Genomic DNA, 18,989 nt, shown 5'->3' with positions numbered 1-18,989 from the left:
TAATTGAGTAATAATAATAATAATTAGAATCATAAGAATAAGAATAAGAATAAGAATGAGAATAATAGTAAATATCTGCACAAGGGGTCACAACTGCTGACCTGCCCAGTTCAGGTGTTTTTATCTTTAGTTTTAACCAAACAACTTTATTTGTACTCCAAGTGTTTTGGATGTCCTCATAAATATTAGATACTTTTCTTGAGTTTTCTTATGCACGACAAGTTGTTTTGCGTTTGAAAATGACATGTTTCCCTCTTCTGGCTCGATGTTGGCCTCGTCTTGTTTACGGATTCCATTTCTCAAAGTGTCCAGCGCGTTCAGCGGGGGACGGGACCACGCTGCAGCGCCACAGTTTTGGTTTCTTTTTTTTTGTCCTTCAGCATTCGATTGGAATACCAGCGGAGCGAGGTTTCCCATTGTGTTGCTGAAATGAATAAGGCTTCAGCTGAAGAGAATATGGAGTGTTAGCCCAGGGGGATCCAAACTTTTTTAACTGAACTTTTCCACACTCACTTCTTTTGCAGTTTTTCTTTAGTTTGGTTATTTATCTTTGGTCCTGTTGACAGAGACACTCGGGGGAAGACGACGACTTCCTGCCCACTTAGACACGAGAGTCCTAATCAATGTACGTTTGAAAAATACATTTGAAAGTTCAGAGTGAAGCGGCGGTTCTTTAACCCTTTGGTTACCAATTGGTGATGAACCAGCTTGAGCAAGGTTGATTATGTTCCATGTTTTTTTTTTTGTTGTTGTTGTTTCTTTTAACCTTGCTGGAGGTTATTCCAAAATGAATCTGGAGCCACAGCTGACAGCGTGCTTTAAAGATGTGTTATTCTCCAGCTTTTCAAAACTTCCACACGAGTCTCGTTGGTCCAAAAAACCTGGTCTTCAAAGTTGATTTCTTTTTCTTGATTTTCCTCCATTTGAATATTTAATCATAGGAACTGTTGTTCTAGTTTTAGTCTTATTCTAGTTTTATTTTGACAGTCACAGTAATAACAATCCAACTTGCCACTTTTATTTTGACAGTCACTGTAATAACAATCCAACTTGGTGGTCTGTTCACTGTGTGTGTGTGTGTGTGTGTGTGTGTGTGTGTGTGTGTGTGTGTGTGTGTGTGTGTGTACTTTCAGTACTAAAACAACCAACAGCGCCAACTCGTGGCCAACATGAAAACTACACCGTTTTCAGCGTTTCTGTAAAACCTTTCTTGAAATGAAAAGACAAAAACTGAGTTTTCAGTTGAACGAAGCCTTAATGCACATTTTCAAAACAAGCTGGTCTCTGCTGTGATGCAACATGGTGAATATTATAATATATATATATATATATATATATATATATATATATATATTTAAACTGAAGCTTGCATGAAGCTGCCACACACAGATCCTCTCTTCTCTCTATTTCAGTCTGGAGACAGACTCGAGCGTTGAAAAGTGTCTCATCTTTCAGGGCGACGAGCCGAACGACTCTTTCTTCTTTCGCTCAGAGAGGAAATAACCCGTCTGGTGTCCGCGCTGCCCGACTTCATAGCGCGCATCGATTTCTGGCTACAATGGAGCCGCCGTCAACCACAGAGCGGCGTGGAACAGCACGGCAACAGTAAGGCCATTGATTAATCTCCTCTGATGTGCCGTCAATAACATGGTGTCCATTTCCTCTGACAGAAATGGATTGTTTTATCAGCTGAGAGAGGGAAAGGAATCAATGGTGTGAAGTGAACGCAGGCGGTGAACGAATCTACCCACACCTCGTTTCAGGATTTAGCCTTAATGTAACACAGAGCGGGGATAACAGTGAAGAGTTGACACAGGAAGCCGACATCAACAGAGTATCAGTGCATCTGTTGTCAAAATAAAATCACTGATGTAGAAAAAACATCTGAACTGGGCAGGTCAGTGGTTTTGACCCCCCTTGTGCAGATATTTACCCCGTTCAGTGGATAATCTGCCCTTTAATTTGCAGGAAACCTCAAAATGAATCGTCTGTATTGAATCCGTTCAGCTCAGTGTCTTTAAAAACACTGGAGAAGCAACGATTAAAGCTCATTAGAAAACAAAAAGTGTGTTGGTGGTGGAACCAGAGAGCGAGAGAGGGAGGAAGAAGGTTTAATTTGTATGTATTGATGCTTTTAATGTGGAGGTAATTATCTAGGTAACCTTCAATCTGTCAACACAACGGAGAAGCAGAAGCATTTAGTTTGAAGTTCTACCTGATAGAAAAAGACTGAAAACCAAGAGTAGCTGAAGCTATTAGCGACTTCAATATGCCGGGTTTACGTAATGTCACTTGAGTGCATTAGGTGGCAGTGTTGAGTCACCGCGTCCAGTTATGTTTTGAGGTTTGTCAGTGTAATTTTATTTTATATTATTTCATTAAATGACAGAAATTGCAGCTGTGTGTGTGTGTGTGTGTGTTTCCTGTTCAGTGAAAGAACCTGCTTCTTCTTCTCGTTGGACTGAAGAAAGAACAATCTTTCTAAATGGCACATGGCACCACGAGAGGAAGTACTTCCTCCTCTTCCCAAGATGGGCATGTGTGGGCGGAGCCAGTCCAGCTCACACAGACACAGCAGATTCTGAATGTAGCTCCTATGATCCAATATTCAAATGGAGGAAAATCAAGGAGGAGCTAGAAACTTAGAATACTGAAGGTTTCTGGACCGACCAGACCAGGAGGAGGAGGAGAACAGGAGGAGGAGGAGGAGGACAGGAGGAGGAGAACAGGAGGAGGAGGAGAACAGGAGGAGGAGGAGACCAGGAGGAGGAGGAGGACAGGAGGACAGGAGGAGGAGGTGAACAGGAGGAGGAGGAGACCAGGAGGAGGAGGAGGACAGGAGGAGGAGGAGAACAGGAGGACAGGAGGAGGAGGAGAACAGGAGGAGGAGGAGAACAGGAGGAGGAGGAGACCAGGAGGAGGAGGAGAACAGGAGAAGGAGGACAGGAGGAGGAGGAGACCAGGAGGAGGAGGAGGAGGAGGAGGAGGAGGAGGAGAACATGAGGAGGAGGGGGAGAACAGGAGGAGGAGGTGAAGAGGAGGAGGAGGAGAACATGAGGAGGAGGAGGAGAACAGGAGGAGGAGGAGAACAGGAGGAGGAGGAGGAGAACAGGAGGAGGAGGAGAACAGGAGGAGGAGGAGGACAGGAGGACAGGAGGAGGAGGTGAACAGGAGGAGGAGGAGACCAGGAGGAGGAGGAGGACAGGAGGAGGAGGAGGACAGGAGGAGGAGGAGAACAGGAGGACAGGAGGAGGAGGAAAACAGGAGGAGGAAGAGAACAGGAGGAGGAGGAGAACAGGAGGACAGGAGGAGGAGGAGAACAGGAGGAGGAAGAGAACAGGAGGAGGAGGAGAACAGGAGGAGGAGGAGGAGAACAGGAGGAACAGGAGGAGACCAGGAGGAGGAGGAGGACAGGTGGAGGAGGAGAACATCTGGAGAACAGGAGAACTTTAAATAAGATTTCATCAACTGAAATCTTTAACATCTACCCAGGACTACATGGGATTACTACCGAGTTGCTCAGTGAACTGACCATGGATGAATAAGACATTGAGTACATGGAGTTTGACACAATGTGGACAAACAGAACCAAACAGAACCAAACATTATCAAATATTGAAAATGTTTTGCAGCACCAAATCAATTTTAGATGGTTGGATGGGAGCAAAAGCAGTTAATTTTATCCTGAGGGTGTCAGACCCTCGATCTGAACTGAAAACATTTCTAATACCAAGAGATGTTGGTTTTTCTTTACAACGACCTTCACCTGACCTTTTCACCCCAGACCTGATTCATTGGCGTCGGCAGTGAGAAACTTTCCGCAGGTGAAGTTGGACCTGTGGGTGGAGGGTGAACTCACTGGATGTATCTCTTCAGCTCCTGGCCGCTGCACATGGACCAGTGGTACCGGTGGAAGGCCGCCTGCACCAGCGGCGCCATCACGCTCCCCATCGCCGTTTCATCCCCACAGCGGTTCCCTTGACCGTCGTGCTCCATCCCCAACCTGCGTCCAGATTGATAAGAAACTTTTACAAAACAAGTCAAGCCGACGAGCCGCCCTCATGTGGGGGACTCGCAGAACCAACAGCTCGGATTCAGTTCATGAGATTTAGATTCTTACTGCTTTCTGTGTTTCTGGGATTTAAAAAAAATAAAACTCTTGACAAACTCAAACAAGAAACAGACTTTTGCTTGGTTGGTAAATCAGAGCAGGACGGGAATGACGTTCTGTAAACGGGAACAAAAGATCTAAAGTTGTGGAACCCTCTGCCTCACGGCTTCGTTTGCAAGTCGCCATGTTTTCAGCGGTGTGGGAAGTTAAACGGCGTCCAGAGCCAAAGGCCTCGCTTTGCTTCCTGACCTGATGGGACGATTTAAATGAGTGAATATTTATGGATTTATGTTTGATGGACTTTGGCTGAGACGTTCTCCGTGTAAGGAGGTAGAGAGCATATTGAACATTTATCCGGTGCGCTGAACTCACGCTTTCTTTTTCAGATTCACTCACCCAGAATGCATTGCGCTCTACATCACGTCCCCTCAACCCTCACCCCGCCGCTCGAAGGTCCGTTTGAAAGAGGACCGAGACCGGGGTTTTGAAGGGGACCAGGTTCCGCTTCAGAAACCCGGAACCGAGTTCAGGGTGCGTTCACATTTCCCCAAACGAAACGGACTTTCCCAGAAAGTCCCTGAAGAGACTCTGGTCCATCAAACAGGAATGTGAAGGCTCCCCAAGACTGCTCCGGAGTACTACAACACACTAACCGAACCTCATATTTGTACTATGAAGGACCGGTACACAACGACAACCGTTTCTTAAAGTATTTGTGTTCCTGCCGGGTCATTTCATGTTCCTCAAGTATTCAAAGTAAGAAAACGTCGTTTTGTCGCCGTTGCATCGGCGTCATTTCACTGATCGGTACCTTCTGATCTGCTGGAGGCTGAAATCAATACCTGGTCTGGAGTCTTTGTTTCACTGGAAGCCTTCTGACCCGTGTACAAATACTTTTGATTCAATGTACATTTCACAGCTTCTTTCAGCCTGAATCATCATCTTATCATCCAGATCCTCTCTCCTTCAGCTGACAGACTTCCTCGGGAGAAACTTTTACTTCCTTGTTTAACTACTTTTGAACTAGAGGTTGTTTGACTGGAGACGTGTCCTCAGTTTGAAATGAATGAAGTTTTGTGTGTTTTCCACCAGACGAGTTGCTTTCCTGATTCATCTCAACACGTAGTTTATTACCAGGAAAACTTTTGAGACTTCCTAGACCACTTTTCACGATGGCTTGAGTTTCAACAATAGAAAAGACAAACTTGTACTCCCTTGTAGACAATCTAATAACAAATCGACTGAATACGAGACAATAAGTATCCCGATTCAGTATCCGGCAGCTTTCTACACTGAAACAGAAAACTCTGTGGCCCCTGACGTTCTGGTTTATTACTCGGCTTTTTTCTATCCATTATTGACTGAGAGTGAAACACTGCAGACCGGAGGGGGGACGGTGGTCTTCCTCCTGGACGACACCACTCACAACACAGAGTACTACCACAAATACTTCTGAGTGAGTATTAAAATAAACTGAGTCCTTCCTTCAATCCAGGCAATGAGAAGGAAGGAAGGATGGAAGGAAGAAAGAAGGATGGATGGATGGATGGATGGATGGATGGATGGATGGATGGAAGGAAGGATGGATTGATGGATGGAAAGATGGATGGAGGGAAGGACGAAAGGATGGATGGATGGATTGAAGAAAGGAAGGATGGATGGATGAATGGGTGGAAGAAAGGAAGGAAGGAAGCAGGAAGAATGGATGGAAGGATAGATGGATGAAAAGAAGGATGGATGGAGGGAAGGAAGAAAGGATTGGTGGATGATGGATGAAAGGAAGAATGGATGGATGGATGGATGGATGATAGATGGATGGAAAGAAGAAAGGATGGATGGATGGGTGGATGAAAAGAAGGATGGATGGAGGGAAGGAAGAAAAGATTGGTGGATGATGGATGGATGGATGGATGGATGGATGGATGGATGGATGGATGGATGGATGAAAAGAAGAAAGGATGGATGGATGATGGATGGATGGATGAAAGGAAGAAAGGATGGATGGATGGATTGCAGAAAGGAAGGATGGATGGATGGGTGGAAGGAAGGAAGGAAGCAGGAAGAATGGATGGAAGGATAGATGGATGAAATGATAGATGGATGGAGGGAAGGAAGGAAGGTGCAGCAGATTGTTGGAGGAGAAGAAGACACCTGCTGAGGCCATTGGACATCCAGTCCCAGGTGGAACCCAAACCACCAAAAGGTTCCAATGAAAACCAAAACGTCTTTATGTTTGAGAAGGAAGACAGAAAACGTCTCACTGGTTCAATACGATGAAATCGTAGCGCGTTCCGAACAATAAAGTCACTTTCAATTGGACGTCAGGAACACGAGACCGAAATGTTTGGTTCCTGTTGTTAACGGGTCTCTGGGACAGTTTGACAGTGAAGGAGACGTTATAAATGGACGTCCTCCTCTGGCGCTTCCTCCACAGTGTTTTGGTCCATGATGTCTTTCCTCAGTGTGGAACGGGCGTGGAACCGCAGGCTGCTCAATAAACCGCAGAGCCGTGCCGTTAGGATCAACGCACCAAAGTACTTTGTGTCTCTGGAGTAAATTCCTGCTTTAGATTTGGGTTTAATGGAAATATTGTTTCCTATGAGCCATCCGGTTCACCCTGACCACAACATCGACCACTTCTGAAATGAATTTCTAAATGCAGAGAACAAAAGCAGAATGTATTAAAGTAACATATTTTAGAACCGGATGTCACGTAAAAGTAATAAATCAAATCTTTAACAGCCACGTAAGCAGAAATCAGAATAGATTCAAAGTCGAGGCTTCCTGCTACGGCAAAGCAACGTTTGATCCCAGAAGCTTTAAACTGTCGTGTCTTTCATTCTAAACTATATCAAGACAATCAGACATTCAAATAAAGATTAGTGCTGGATGTTGGACAAACAGCTAAAGCCCAGTTTACACAGTGTTTCAAAATAAAACGCATCTTTTTAGCCTTTTCCTTTCACAAAACGTTTTGAAAACACAGGAATGTCAGAACGACTACAAACAATGTAGTTAGCACGAGCGGACACTAGGGGCTCCGGCGGATGTATCTCATCTAGAGATAAGTACCGAATTCGGTACTTTCTTAAGCCTCGTTTCCACAGTGCCCCTTGGTGCCGGTACGGGTCAGGTCGGAACCGGTTGTTGTGCGTTTCCACTGACTCAGAACCGTTACCAACCGGTACCATTGGTAACCATTTCTCGCTACCCCTCCACTTGGGGTACCAGGCACAATGTGCCGGATATGAGGGGGAGGAGCTTCAACACTGCCGTCTGCTCATTGGTCCGTGACGACCGCTGTTCTCAGCAAGCAGACATTTCCAATCAGTTGTCCGGCAGCAATCAGGTCACTTTTTTTGAAAATGTCCTCCCGTTATGGCGTCACATCCTGCGTGATTACACAACCGTTCATAACCCCGCCTACATTTCAAACCGAACCCCGTGTAATGGAAACGCGGCACTGATATGGGTCCGGTTACGGACAGCCGAACCCCACCCGACCGGCACCGGCACAAAGGGGCACTGTGGAAACGAGGCTATAGGTGTTGACCAAATTCCGTCGGTACTACCTCGTACCGGGTTTCGGTGCCTAAACGCAGCCTTGTGAGGTGAGGGAGTGGAAGAGTAGAGGATTTTCCGGAGCCGGACTTGAACACAACACGCACACGAGCGTAACGACGTCAGTAGGAGGGGAAAGGAAATGAATCGGAGGATGTGGAGCCGGGTGTTAATTTGGAAATCATTAAGAAAAACGCTGCGTAGCTGCAGTTCAGGATTTTCGTGTTGAAGAAATTTGTGGAAAAAAAACTATCATGCTACAATCCAAACAGTTTGATGTTGTTTTCATATATTGTAAAATATTAAATATTGAACAGTAAATATTTCAAATTGAAAAAATTAGAGATTCTATTATCAAACAGATAAACATTTTTTACCACATAAACACACCGAATATCGGCACCGTTGAGCACCGGTATCGATTCTCAGGTACCGGGTATCGGTACCGTATCGGTTCAAATGTGAAAGGCACCCCTCCATAGTCACAACATTGGTGGTATCCAATAAACAAACCACATTTTGGCCGCTCGTGTTGAACCCGTGTGTAACAATCCTGTTGTGACGACTGACGGCGCCTCATGCTACACGATCCATCCCGCCGGATTCTGCAGCGTCTGTGACTGATCATGACTGACGAGCAGAAGCTGCTTGGAAGAATCTCCTGAACCAGGATGTGAAATATTCTATTATGTTGTTTCCCTTCTGTGAAGGACTTCAAGAGCAGAGTGGGCGGAATTGTTTTTTTGTTTTTTTTGTTGTTTTTTTTTAATTCTCCACTGAGTGTAAAAAAAGACTCGGTGCATATTATCAGCAGCACAACATATGGCCATACTTATCGGTTACCATGGATACGAGATGTTAATCAGTATAGATCACAAGCAGCCTGTTCTGAATCTGGGTTGCTCTCGAGGCAGTTCGTTTTGAGTCACACAAACAATCGGCCGGTGACGTATCGGGATTCTCATCATGGGCTCCTTCAGAGCTTTAAGTGGAGAATCAGTGGTGGTCGTCCTCTTGGTGCCCTGCTGTCAGTCTCTCATACTAATATGGACTAAAACATAGTACTCAGTGGCGTGTACAGACGTTTTGTACAGCAGGCGGTCAGTGTAAAGTAAAGGCACCTTGTGCAGCGTGTGGATCCACCGGCTGCTTTATTATAATATGATAGTGAGAGATTAAAAAAAACAAAAAAAACACCACAAGTACATGTTGTAAGTAATTGCATATTAATTTAAATATTGACAGACTTTTAATAATTCTGAAAAGAATGAGAGAGAAAGAGAGAGATGAGTGGATGTCACTACACACCATCCTGAATAAGGTCAGATATACTTTTATTGTCCCTGTGGGTATTTTTATTTAGTCAGTCTGTACTGCAGTACAGGTATCGGGTGTAATTTAAGGTGTAATTGTGAAAAAGAAAAAGCTGCAGTGAATCCATTTGAAAAGTGACACAGAGGAACCCGGGGTCATGGAGGAATACACCGAATACACTTTGCTAAAACTATTTGAATTGGATTTTTTGGAAATATTCTGCCTGTACAGTGTGTTTTTAATGATTCAAGTGTGTAATTGTGAAAAATGCTGATGATGTCGATGATCAGGTCAATGTGGGCCACAGACAGTACAGTGTACACTCATTTAAAATATGAACATAAGCTGCACCAACAATATTTAAAAAGAAAAAATCTATTAGTACATATACAGTATACACACGTGTCCACGTTGTAACAGGACATGAAGCACTGTGGGATTGCAGGTTTTTTAAAGAAAAAAATGAGTTTTAAACACTTGGTGGGGCGATGGACTGGAGAGAGAGAGAGAGAGAGAGAGAGAGAGAGAGAGAGAGAGAGGAAGAGAGAGAGGAAGAGAGAGAGAGAGAGAGAGAGAGAGAGAGAGAGGGCAAGTATATTACTGCAAAAATACACAAACACTGAGGGTTTTAGCTCATAAAGTATTTACTGATTGTGAGATTTTCCTCGGAGGACGACTGGTCAGTAGAGTAAGATAATTAACTTCATAGAGAATAAAGGAGCGTCGGACTATTGTTAAGCTGTTAGTTTAGTAAATTGAATAATATTTGCAATGAAACTTAAAGGCCCGCCTCTCGATAGTATTCAACTAAAAGTATGTTGGGATTGGCGGGAGCACTCACACACTCACTGGTGATTACATGTATGTCTTCATACAGCCGTGGCCTGGAACGATTAAAGACCCGGCAGCTGAAGGAATAATCACAATCTGACACTCCTACATGACACTTCAGAGGTCACAATACAAGAAAGAAGAGAATCTGCTCACCACAGTAACGGCTTAATTAAACCACAGAGGCTCTGCTAGATTTCTAATCCTTAATGAATATGTCTTGGTGGCGGCGAGGGAGGGACTAGAGCAGGAATCAGATAAGAGCGTGGAATATATACCCGGATGTAATGTGGGGGGAAAGAATATCCACCCCGAGGACCAAGTAATGCGTTGGTTTTATTTAAATGTTCTCCTCACTCCCGGTTCCCGGAGCCTTTGGCTGCTCTGTGTCCACATATTGGCTTTTTTACTCGACTCAACATGACATCATTTCATCTTTTCTTTATATCGGCCCCACTCGGGGGAGTCCCGTCCGACATGGACACGGCAGGGAGACACATTTCCCCACATGATATCTGTGCGAGGGTTCAAAGCCTCGGCAGAAATTGGGCGACTGATCGCCGCAACTATTAAAACCCCGTTTTCAACGGAAACGCCACTCTCTAAAGCGCAGCGGCCAGAACAACAGTGAAATGTTCAAACATGCCAATGAGGAAGACTTGGTGAAGGTTTCATGATGAAGGGTGAAACCGTCGATTCACGAAAAACAAACACGAACGGAACGGAGCCTCGTCTTCGTGGAGTTCATGTGTTTTGGAGAGAAATCTCAAAAAAGAGTCGTGTTTCTCCACCGGTCAGTTAGGGCTAGGGCTAGGGCTAGAGCTACACTCGGTAGAGCGCAGACCTTCGCCAACGCCACATTTGTTCACGGAACCGAGTTAGCATCGCTAGCATGATAGCCTTTAGCTCATATCGATGCTAACTAGCCTGTCAGGTAGCTACATCACTGTGAAACACTGAGCAGGGAGCGTCTCCATGGCAACAGATGCTGATCTCCTTTGATCTCGTCCATGAGGAGCCTCTCTCATCCGCTTTGTATGGGACATTTATTCATAGTTTTTGGGGATTAATTCAAAAGCGGTTTGTCTTTAACATCCCAGAATCCAATCGACTGGTCCTTGGATGATGACAAAACATCCCTGAAGATTTCAACCAATTCGGGGCGGTAGGTTTAGTGAAAAGTTGGGAAAATACATACATACGATTAAAATAAATAAATAAGTAAATCAGCTCAGCCAAAAACAACTTTCTAGTCCAACTTTCATGAGCAAAGGAATTAAAGTCCTTCCACACTGAGTTCCAGACTTCTCCACACACACCAGATCTCAGTGCAACACAGAACCTTTTCAATGTGGCGGAACAGGAGATTCACGTCATGTTAGTCCCGCCCACAAATATTTGTCCTGCGAATACCGAGCCAAATCGTAGAGAGCCTCCATCGCCACGTGTGACGCTTCCATCGCCACGTGTGACGCTTCCATCGCCACGTGTGACGCTTCCATCGCCACGTGTGACGCTTCCATCTTCACGTGTGACGCTCCCATCATCACGTGTGACGCTTCCATCGCCACACGTGATGGCGTCACACATCTTCACGTGTGACGCTTCCATCGCCACGTGTGACGCTCCCATCGTCACGTGTGACGCTCCCATCGCCACGTGTGACGCTCCCATCGTCACGTGTGACGCTCCCATCGCCACGTGTGACGCTTCCATCGCCACGTGTGACGCTTCCATCGCCACGTTTGACGCTTCCATCGCCACGTGTGACGCTTCCATCGCCACGTGTGACGCTTCCATCGCCACGTGTGACGCTTCCATCGCCACGTGTGACGCTTCCATCGCCACGTGTGACGCTTCCATCGCCACGTGACGCTTCCATCGCCACGTGTGACGCTTCCATCGCCACGTGTGACGCTCCCAATCGTCACGTGTGACGCTCCCATCTTCACGTGTGACGCTTCCATCGCCACGTGTGACGCTTCCATCGCCACGTGACGCTTCCATCGCCACGTGTGACGCTTCCATCGCCACGTGTGACGCTCCCATCATCACGTGTGACGCTTCCATCGCCACGTGTGACGCTTCCATCGCCACGTGACGCTTCCATCGCCACGTGTGACGCTTCCATCATCACGTGTGACGCTTCCATCTTCACGTGTGACGCTCCCATCATCACGTGTGACGCTCCCATCATCACGTGTGACGCTTCCATCACCACATGTGATGCATGACGGCACATATGAAGGCGTATCGGGTCCCAACTTCAGGACTGAATGATCCGGATTAGGTTCTTCGTCGATTAGAGCGAAGGCGACTGGCAGGGCGGATTTCATTTCCTGCAAGTCATTTCCTTAATCCCAATATTCAAATTAGATGTAGAACATATCAATTCTTTCAGTCCTTTGACAGCGACATCAAACGGGCACGGTTCCAGAAAAGAAGTCGGAGATAACGCCGCTCATCACCACAAGATTTAAAATATTGGAACCAAAGACCAAAAGATTTTGCAGGAGTGAGATAATCTGGTCCACGACTTGGAAGCAGAAGCCTAAACTAGAACAACCTGCTACTGGAGGTTATTGTTGATGCTATAGGTGAGATTTCTATAAAGTTGAACATCATTTTACGGGATAATCCACCTTTTTAGGAAACGTGTTCTCAGTGACTTCTTACTGGATTCCGCCTGGGTCACACGCCTCCGTCAGCGTGACGGCTGCCTTTGCTTCCCGACTCCTGGTATTTAGATCAAAACCCCCCGAACGGATTGATGCTGTGGGCAAACATAGAAATCTCCACACTGGCTAATCTGCGGGATCGTTCTGATGTTGTCTTTGCTCGTGTGCTCACGGACGTCCGCCGTCCTTCTCTCAGCCGCTTTATCTCCTATTTCTTAATCTGAACACTGAATTGAAGGAGTCACACACTAGGAAACTGAGGATGTGTACTACACAGTATTTGCTTTCTGATATATTTCGATTTCCTTGGAAAGGCCCACTGATTCCTAGGGAATAAATCCCTCCCTTCACTCTTTCCGGGGTCGACTTTAAATCTTACTGCAGAAGGAACTAGTGCCGCTTTGTCTAGAAGGCGGATTCTGATTCTCCACCTGCCGCCGTTTCAGTCACATTTTATTCACAACATGCTTAAACAAAAAGACTGTGACGGGACCAGGAGTAAAGGTTGATCCTGCAGATGGAGTCCCGGATGCTGGTCTGGATCTCGCCACGTGTGTGAAGCAATCAGATGTTATCGAGGCAGACCATATTGAGTCCGGCCGCCTCTTCTCCAATATGATCCCTTATCTCAGCGCCAATCCCGTCATCTGAAGGCTGCACTCCATCCTCCATCCACATGGACGGGCAGAGGACGACGACAGTATCTGTCAACCAGCAGATAAGTATGCGAATGACGAACTGGCTCCGCGATGATGAGTTTTCGCCACAAGTTCATCAATCTGAAAATGGCGCCGATGCCAGACCCGTCATACGAGCTGCTCGCCAGGCGACAGGAGGAACTTCAGGGTCAGACCCTCTTGAGATTGCAGGGCAGCGCGCTCCACTTGTTTCCGGATTGATTTCACATTGATTCTTCTTCTTCTCCAGGACTGACTTCTTTTTTTTTTTTTTTTTTATAGATTTATGGTTTGGAAAAATGTTTAGATTTAGATTCTGATGGAAACTTCTAAGACACAAAGTTTTCTGGCAGACTGCAGGAGGTTTGTACTTCGAAACTTCTTTAAATGAAGTCTCTTGCGAGCACATTTTGTGATTTTATGATGACGTAAAGTGTTTTAAAAAGTGCTATCCAAGTAAAATATATTATTATCACCATCACATCCACCTCCTGCGGCTGTCGCATCGATTCCTCTTTTTTATGAGATGAAGTGAATCTGGTTTTATTTCAAAAGTTAGATTTGCAGTATTGTTGTACTACTTGAATCCAGGTCATTTTGAAGATCTTGCTCTTGACTTGATGTAGGCCCCTCCAAGTCTGGGTCCTGGGATCCGCTGGTCTGGACTACGACACTCTGAATGTGGACACCGGCCCCCCGAGGAAATGTGGTCGTTGTTTGGTGGTCGGTCACGTGTCTGAATCTACTTTTTAAATCCGAGGTGTGAAAGTCTTTGTCGACCTTCAGCGTGTCTCTAGATAACGTGAGCTTCAGTGCTCAGGACCAAACAGCTAAAAGGGCCGACCGGTCACTTGACAGACCGGTCACCTGACAGACCGGTCACCTGACAGACTGGTCACCTGATAGACCGGTCACCTGATAGACCGGTCACCTGACAGACCGGTCACCTGATAGACCGGTCACCTGACAGACCGGTCACACGGCCCGACATGGTCACCTGACAGACCGGTCACCTGATAGACCGGTCACCTGACAGACCGGTCACCTGACAGACCGGTCACCTGATAGACCGGTCACCTGATAGACTGGTCACCTGACAGACCGGTCACCTGACAGACCGGTCACACGGCCCGACATGGTCACCTGACAGACCGGTCACCTGACAGACCGGTCACCTGACAGACCGGTCACCTGATAGACCGGTCACCTGACAGACTGGTCACCTGACAGACCGGTCACCTGACAGACCGGTCACACGGCCCGACATGGTCACCTGACAGACCGGTCACCTGACAGACCGGTCACCTGACAGACCGGTCACCTGATAGACCGGTCACCTGATAGACCGGTCACCTGACAGACCGGTCACCTGACAGACCGGTCACCTGATAGACCGGTCACCTGACAGACCGGTCACCTGACAGACCGGTCACACGGCCCGACAGAAAAGCCCCATGTTATTCCTCACACTACTACACAGCCAGAACAGGAAGTGATGTCATCACGAGCGCTCGACACGACGGCAGGAGGGAACCTACACATGTCCGGTCTCGTGAGCCACGACGAAGGCCGAGGAGAAGCCGTCTTCATGGTTGAGGGTGCAGCTTCGGACCGGGTGGCACATCCCCGTGACCGGAGCGTAGCCTGCAGAGAGAGGGGCGGAGCTTCAATCAACACGTGTCAGGACGCCAGAGACACCAGAAGGTTACACTTCTTCACTTCTTCACCCTTTTTTTAGTTAGGTGTAGTTCTTTTTCTTTTGAAGCTTTTTTTCTTTAGTTAGTTGAAAGTTTCAGGTACTAGTGGCCTTCAATTGCAAAAAAAACCCAGACTAGAGCTACACTCGGTAGAGCCCGATTTCACCAAAGCCACATTTGTTTGCCGAGTTAGCATCACTAGCATGGTAGCTGTTAGCCCATATCAATGCTAACTAGCCTGTCGGGCAGCTACATCACTGTGAAACACTGAGCAGGGAGCGTCTCCGTGGCAACAGACGCTGATCTCCTTTGATCTCCTCCATGAGGTGCCTCTCTCATCCGCTTGGTACGGGACATTTTTTTCACTGTTTTTTGGGGATTTATTCGGAAACATTTAACCGTTAACGTCCCAGAATTTAATGGAGTGGTCCTTGGATGATCACAAATCATCCCTGAAGATTTCATGTAATTCAGGTCAGTAGATTTTGCAAAAAGTTGGTATAATACATTCATGCTAACCAAAAAAATGAATAAATAAATCCACGCCGATGAAAACATAATTTTCTCGGCCAGCTTCGTTGGTCACCCAACTTCTATTGGGCAAAGGAAGAAAAGTCCGAAAGACTCTAGCATGAGAAGGAATCTGTCCTGAGGTAGATGGAAGGACAATACACGCAAGTTTCAACCATCAGATCGGTCGGTTAGGTTTGATTCAGCAGCCAACTGGTCCTCTTCACTGCTGTAAACGTGACGACGGTTTTGTTCAGCGGATTATTTTTGTTCCAGAGTCAACCTCCTCTGGAAAAAGAGAATAAACAGCTTGGCGACTACAGAGCAAGGAGTTTGTAGCGCGTTCCCTTGAACGACCAAACAAAGTTAAATTAGGCGTTATTGAGTTTTTTTTTTCCTCGTGTAATTTTAAACTAATTCAACTTTTACAAGCAATTATCTGGATTAAAAATCATCACGTGCGGAGGGAGAATAAACAAAAAGAAGCGACAGCAGGAGACTCGTTACTGAGGAGGAGAAAATCACAGATTTCGACTGGGATCCATTCACCTCTGTTACCAAAGGACGAGCCGCTGAGCGAAGCAGAACAGCCGGCAGAAAGAAAAGACGAGGAAATAAACAAGGACTTTCTTGTGTTGATTTGCTGCTTTGCTGATTGTCAACTGCAACGCGATGAACACAGCCAAGAGTCTTTGGCACCAAATCACAGAGTCGTTTAAGAAGAAGAACCAATAACGGAGCCGGAGAAAAATCCTCCGTGAGTCGACGGTTTGGTGACGATTCTGGCAGAACGTTGATCTTATCACATCCATCTGGATATCAAGTGTTTACACGAACTGCTCTCTTCTCAAGAATCTTTGACTCCGTGAGAGTTTTTACTTTTCCAGCACGTTTGTTTGTTTCCGCAAAGAAAATTCATTGTAATAATTTGAAAGTCTTTTTTTTTTTTTTTTTTTTATAACCAGAATAAAAACACAATTTCTCAAAAAAATAAAATTAAAAATCAACAACTTAAGAAATTTGAATAGAAGTTTTGACGTGAGAAGTTAAACTTGAAAGAAACCAGGCGTTTGCTCGTTTCTTTGTGGAGTTTTGCATTTAAGCAAAATATTAAATTAATTAAAACAAATAAAACAAGTCACAATTGTAGATAACGATGTAGTTTTCACATTGGGCCACTAGTGGGTGCTGTTGGTTGTTTTTGTAATGGAAGCGCAATAAACATGAACACTGGGAGAACACGGACATTCTAGTGGACAGACCATCAAGTTGGACTGTTATTACGGTGACTGTCAAAATAAAAGTACCAAGTTGGATTGTTATTATGGTGAGTGTCAAAATAAAACTACCAAGTTGGCTTGTTATTACTGTGACTGTCAAAATAAAACTACCAAGTTGAATTGTTATTATGGTGACTGTCAAAATAAAACTACCAAGTTGGATTGTTATTATGGTGACTGTCAAAATAAAATTATCAAGTTGGATTGTTATTACTGTGACTGTCAAAATAAAACCACCAAGTTGGATTGTTATTATGGTGAGTGTCAAAATAAAACTACCAAGTTGGCTTGTTATTACTGTGACTGTCAAAATAAAACTACCAAGTTGGATTGTTATTATGGTGACTGTCAAAATAAAACTACCAAATTGGATTGTTATTATGGTGACTGTCAAAATAAAACTACCAAGTTGGATTGTTATTACTGTGACTGTCAAAATAAAACTACCAAGTTGAATTGTTATTATGGTGACTGTCAAAATAAAACTACCAAGTTGGATTGTTATTACGGTGACTGTCAAAATAAAACCACCAAGTTGGATTGTTATTATGGTGAGTGTCAAAATAAAACTACCAAGTTGGCTTGTTATTACGGTGAGTATCAAAATAGAAGTACCATGTCCCAGGAGAAAATGGACATGACACCATGGAGCAAACTTTGTTCTGATTGGCTCTACTGAGCATGTGCAGAACTGCTAGTCTTTCTCCCGTCTAGATGCAGACAGAGCACTTTTGTAAAGTTCCACAAAAGGAGCTGTTTTAAAAAAGTTATAGTGAAAAAAGAATACATAAATTTCCAAAGTATCAACGAAGTACTAGTATTAGCTGAAACATAAGAATAAAGTACCATTAGTGGTTAATAAAGTGGTTGAATAAAGTACCAGTTTCAGAAAAGCTGCTTTTTGTCTGCTTTTGCCACCGATATGGAGCTTGAGCATTTTCGAAAAGTTCCACCCTGGCAGCCGTTTTCACTGGATCCAAACACAGTCGTGCTCAAACAAAAACGTTTTCTAGAAAACTTTGGCACTGCGGCCGAAAACCGCTCCGAGGAAGACGAAGCAGAGCTGAAGGATCGACTGTACAGCAGCAGGACGATGCGGAGCTTTTTAAAACATTTGACATAAACATCCTCGTATCTTCATAATTCATTACCCTGTTGATGTTGTAATTACAGCAGCAGAAAAAGTAAAGACCATTAAGTAATGTAATGTAATGTAAAGTAATCTGGTAATCACAATAAGCAAGAAAAGCTCTAATAGTATTTGCATTTTCCAAAACTTCTGTTTCATTTATTATTTCAATCACACGCTGCAAAACCTCATTTTTGTCGACGCCACTGAAGAAACGGAATGAAGGCGTCGCACCTCTGTTCTGACGTGTCGTCTACAGGACACGACGGACATGATGGACACGTGCGACGGTTACGTAAACTCTTCCCGCGCGACACTGAGCTCACCGGGGAAGCGACGGGTTCGACGCTTCAGAATCTTCGCACACTTGTGAACCACGACCGACAGGAACGGCGCCTGAGAGCTCATATAGAATTCAAGCTCACCTTGAAGGATGGCGGAACCTAAAGAGACATCGTCAGCAATCCTTTCCTTCCCCCCGTGTATTTTTCAAGGTACATACAATATATATATATATATATATATATATATATATATATATATATATATATATATATATAAAAACCTTCGATTCCCGAGTGTCCTTCAGAAACACCAACGCGGCTGGAATATGACAGAGCCGTCCACTCTGACCTGCTCTTTCACACGAGTGACGGCAGCTCATTCTCCCAGATTCTTTCAGATCTTCTCTCCACTTGACAGCCTGACCTTGCTTGTTTTTCGGGGCCCATTTCCGAGAGAATCTCACCATTTCCCGCTCGCAGTAAAGTAAAATGACTCATACTAAAGTGGCACCAGAAAAAGCTCACTTTAAAGGTCCCATATTATGAAAATTGAGTTTTTAATGGTTTTTCTAAAGGCCTCTTCATCCTCCATAAGAACAAGACGAAAGTTCGGCAGTGCGGGGTCCTGCCGAACAAAATGACGTCATTTCCTCCTTCCAGCTCCGTCTGGCCGAAGGAATTAGTTTGGGCTGTGCCAACCGCCCCGGCCGAACCATGTGGGAGCCGCACTGCCGAAACTTCTGCACTGCCGTTGTGCTGCGCATGCGTTCCAGTTCCAGTTCCAGTTCGCTCATGACTATCGGTGATATTTTAATCACATTTAGCTTGTAACAGCGCTACTGTACGAGCGCCGCAGCTCGTTAAAATGTCGGAGTGCAGGCTTTTACGTGATGCACCTGAACGCATCACGATCAGCT

General features: G+C 45.2%; 1 protein-coding gene across 1 annotated transcript in view; it reads right to left on the bottom strand.

Moving 5' to 3' along the window:
- Positions 1-18,989, bottom strand: part of adamts3 (ADAM metallopeptidase with thrombospondin type 1 motif, 3) — a gene marked incomplete at both ends in the record, with an annotated part of 156,655 nt that overhangs the window by 56,654 nt on the left and 81,012 nt on the right. Inside the window, 2 exons of the mRNA XM_080466520.1 lie at positions 3,860-4,003; positions 14,711-14,816. Of these exons, the coding sequence (XP_080322646.1) occupies positions 3,860-4,003; positions 14,711-14,816 (250 nt within the window). The remainder of the gene's footprint in view (positions 1-3,859; positions 4,004-14,710; positions 14,817-18,989) is intronic.

Source organism: Lipophrys pholis (assembly GCF_963383615.2).
Source record: "Lipophrys pholis genome assembly, chromosome: 7".
NCBI classification, from domain to species: Eukaryota; Metazoa; Chordata; class Actinopteri; order Blenniiformes; family Blenniidae; genus Lipophrys; species Lipophrys pholis.
The sequence above is the reverse complement of the archived record's forward strand: the minus strand, read 5'-3'. Positions and strand labels throughout refer to the sequence as shown.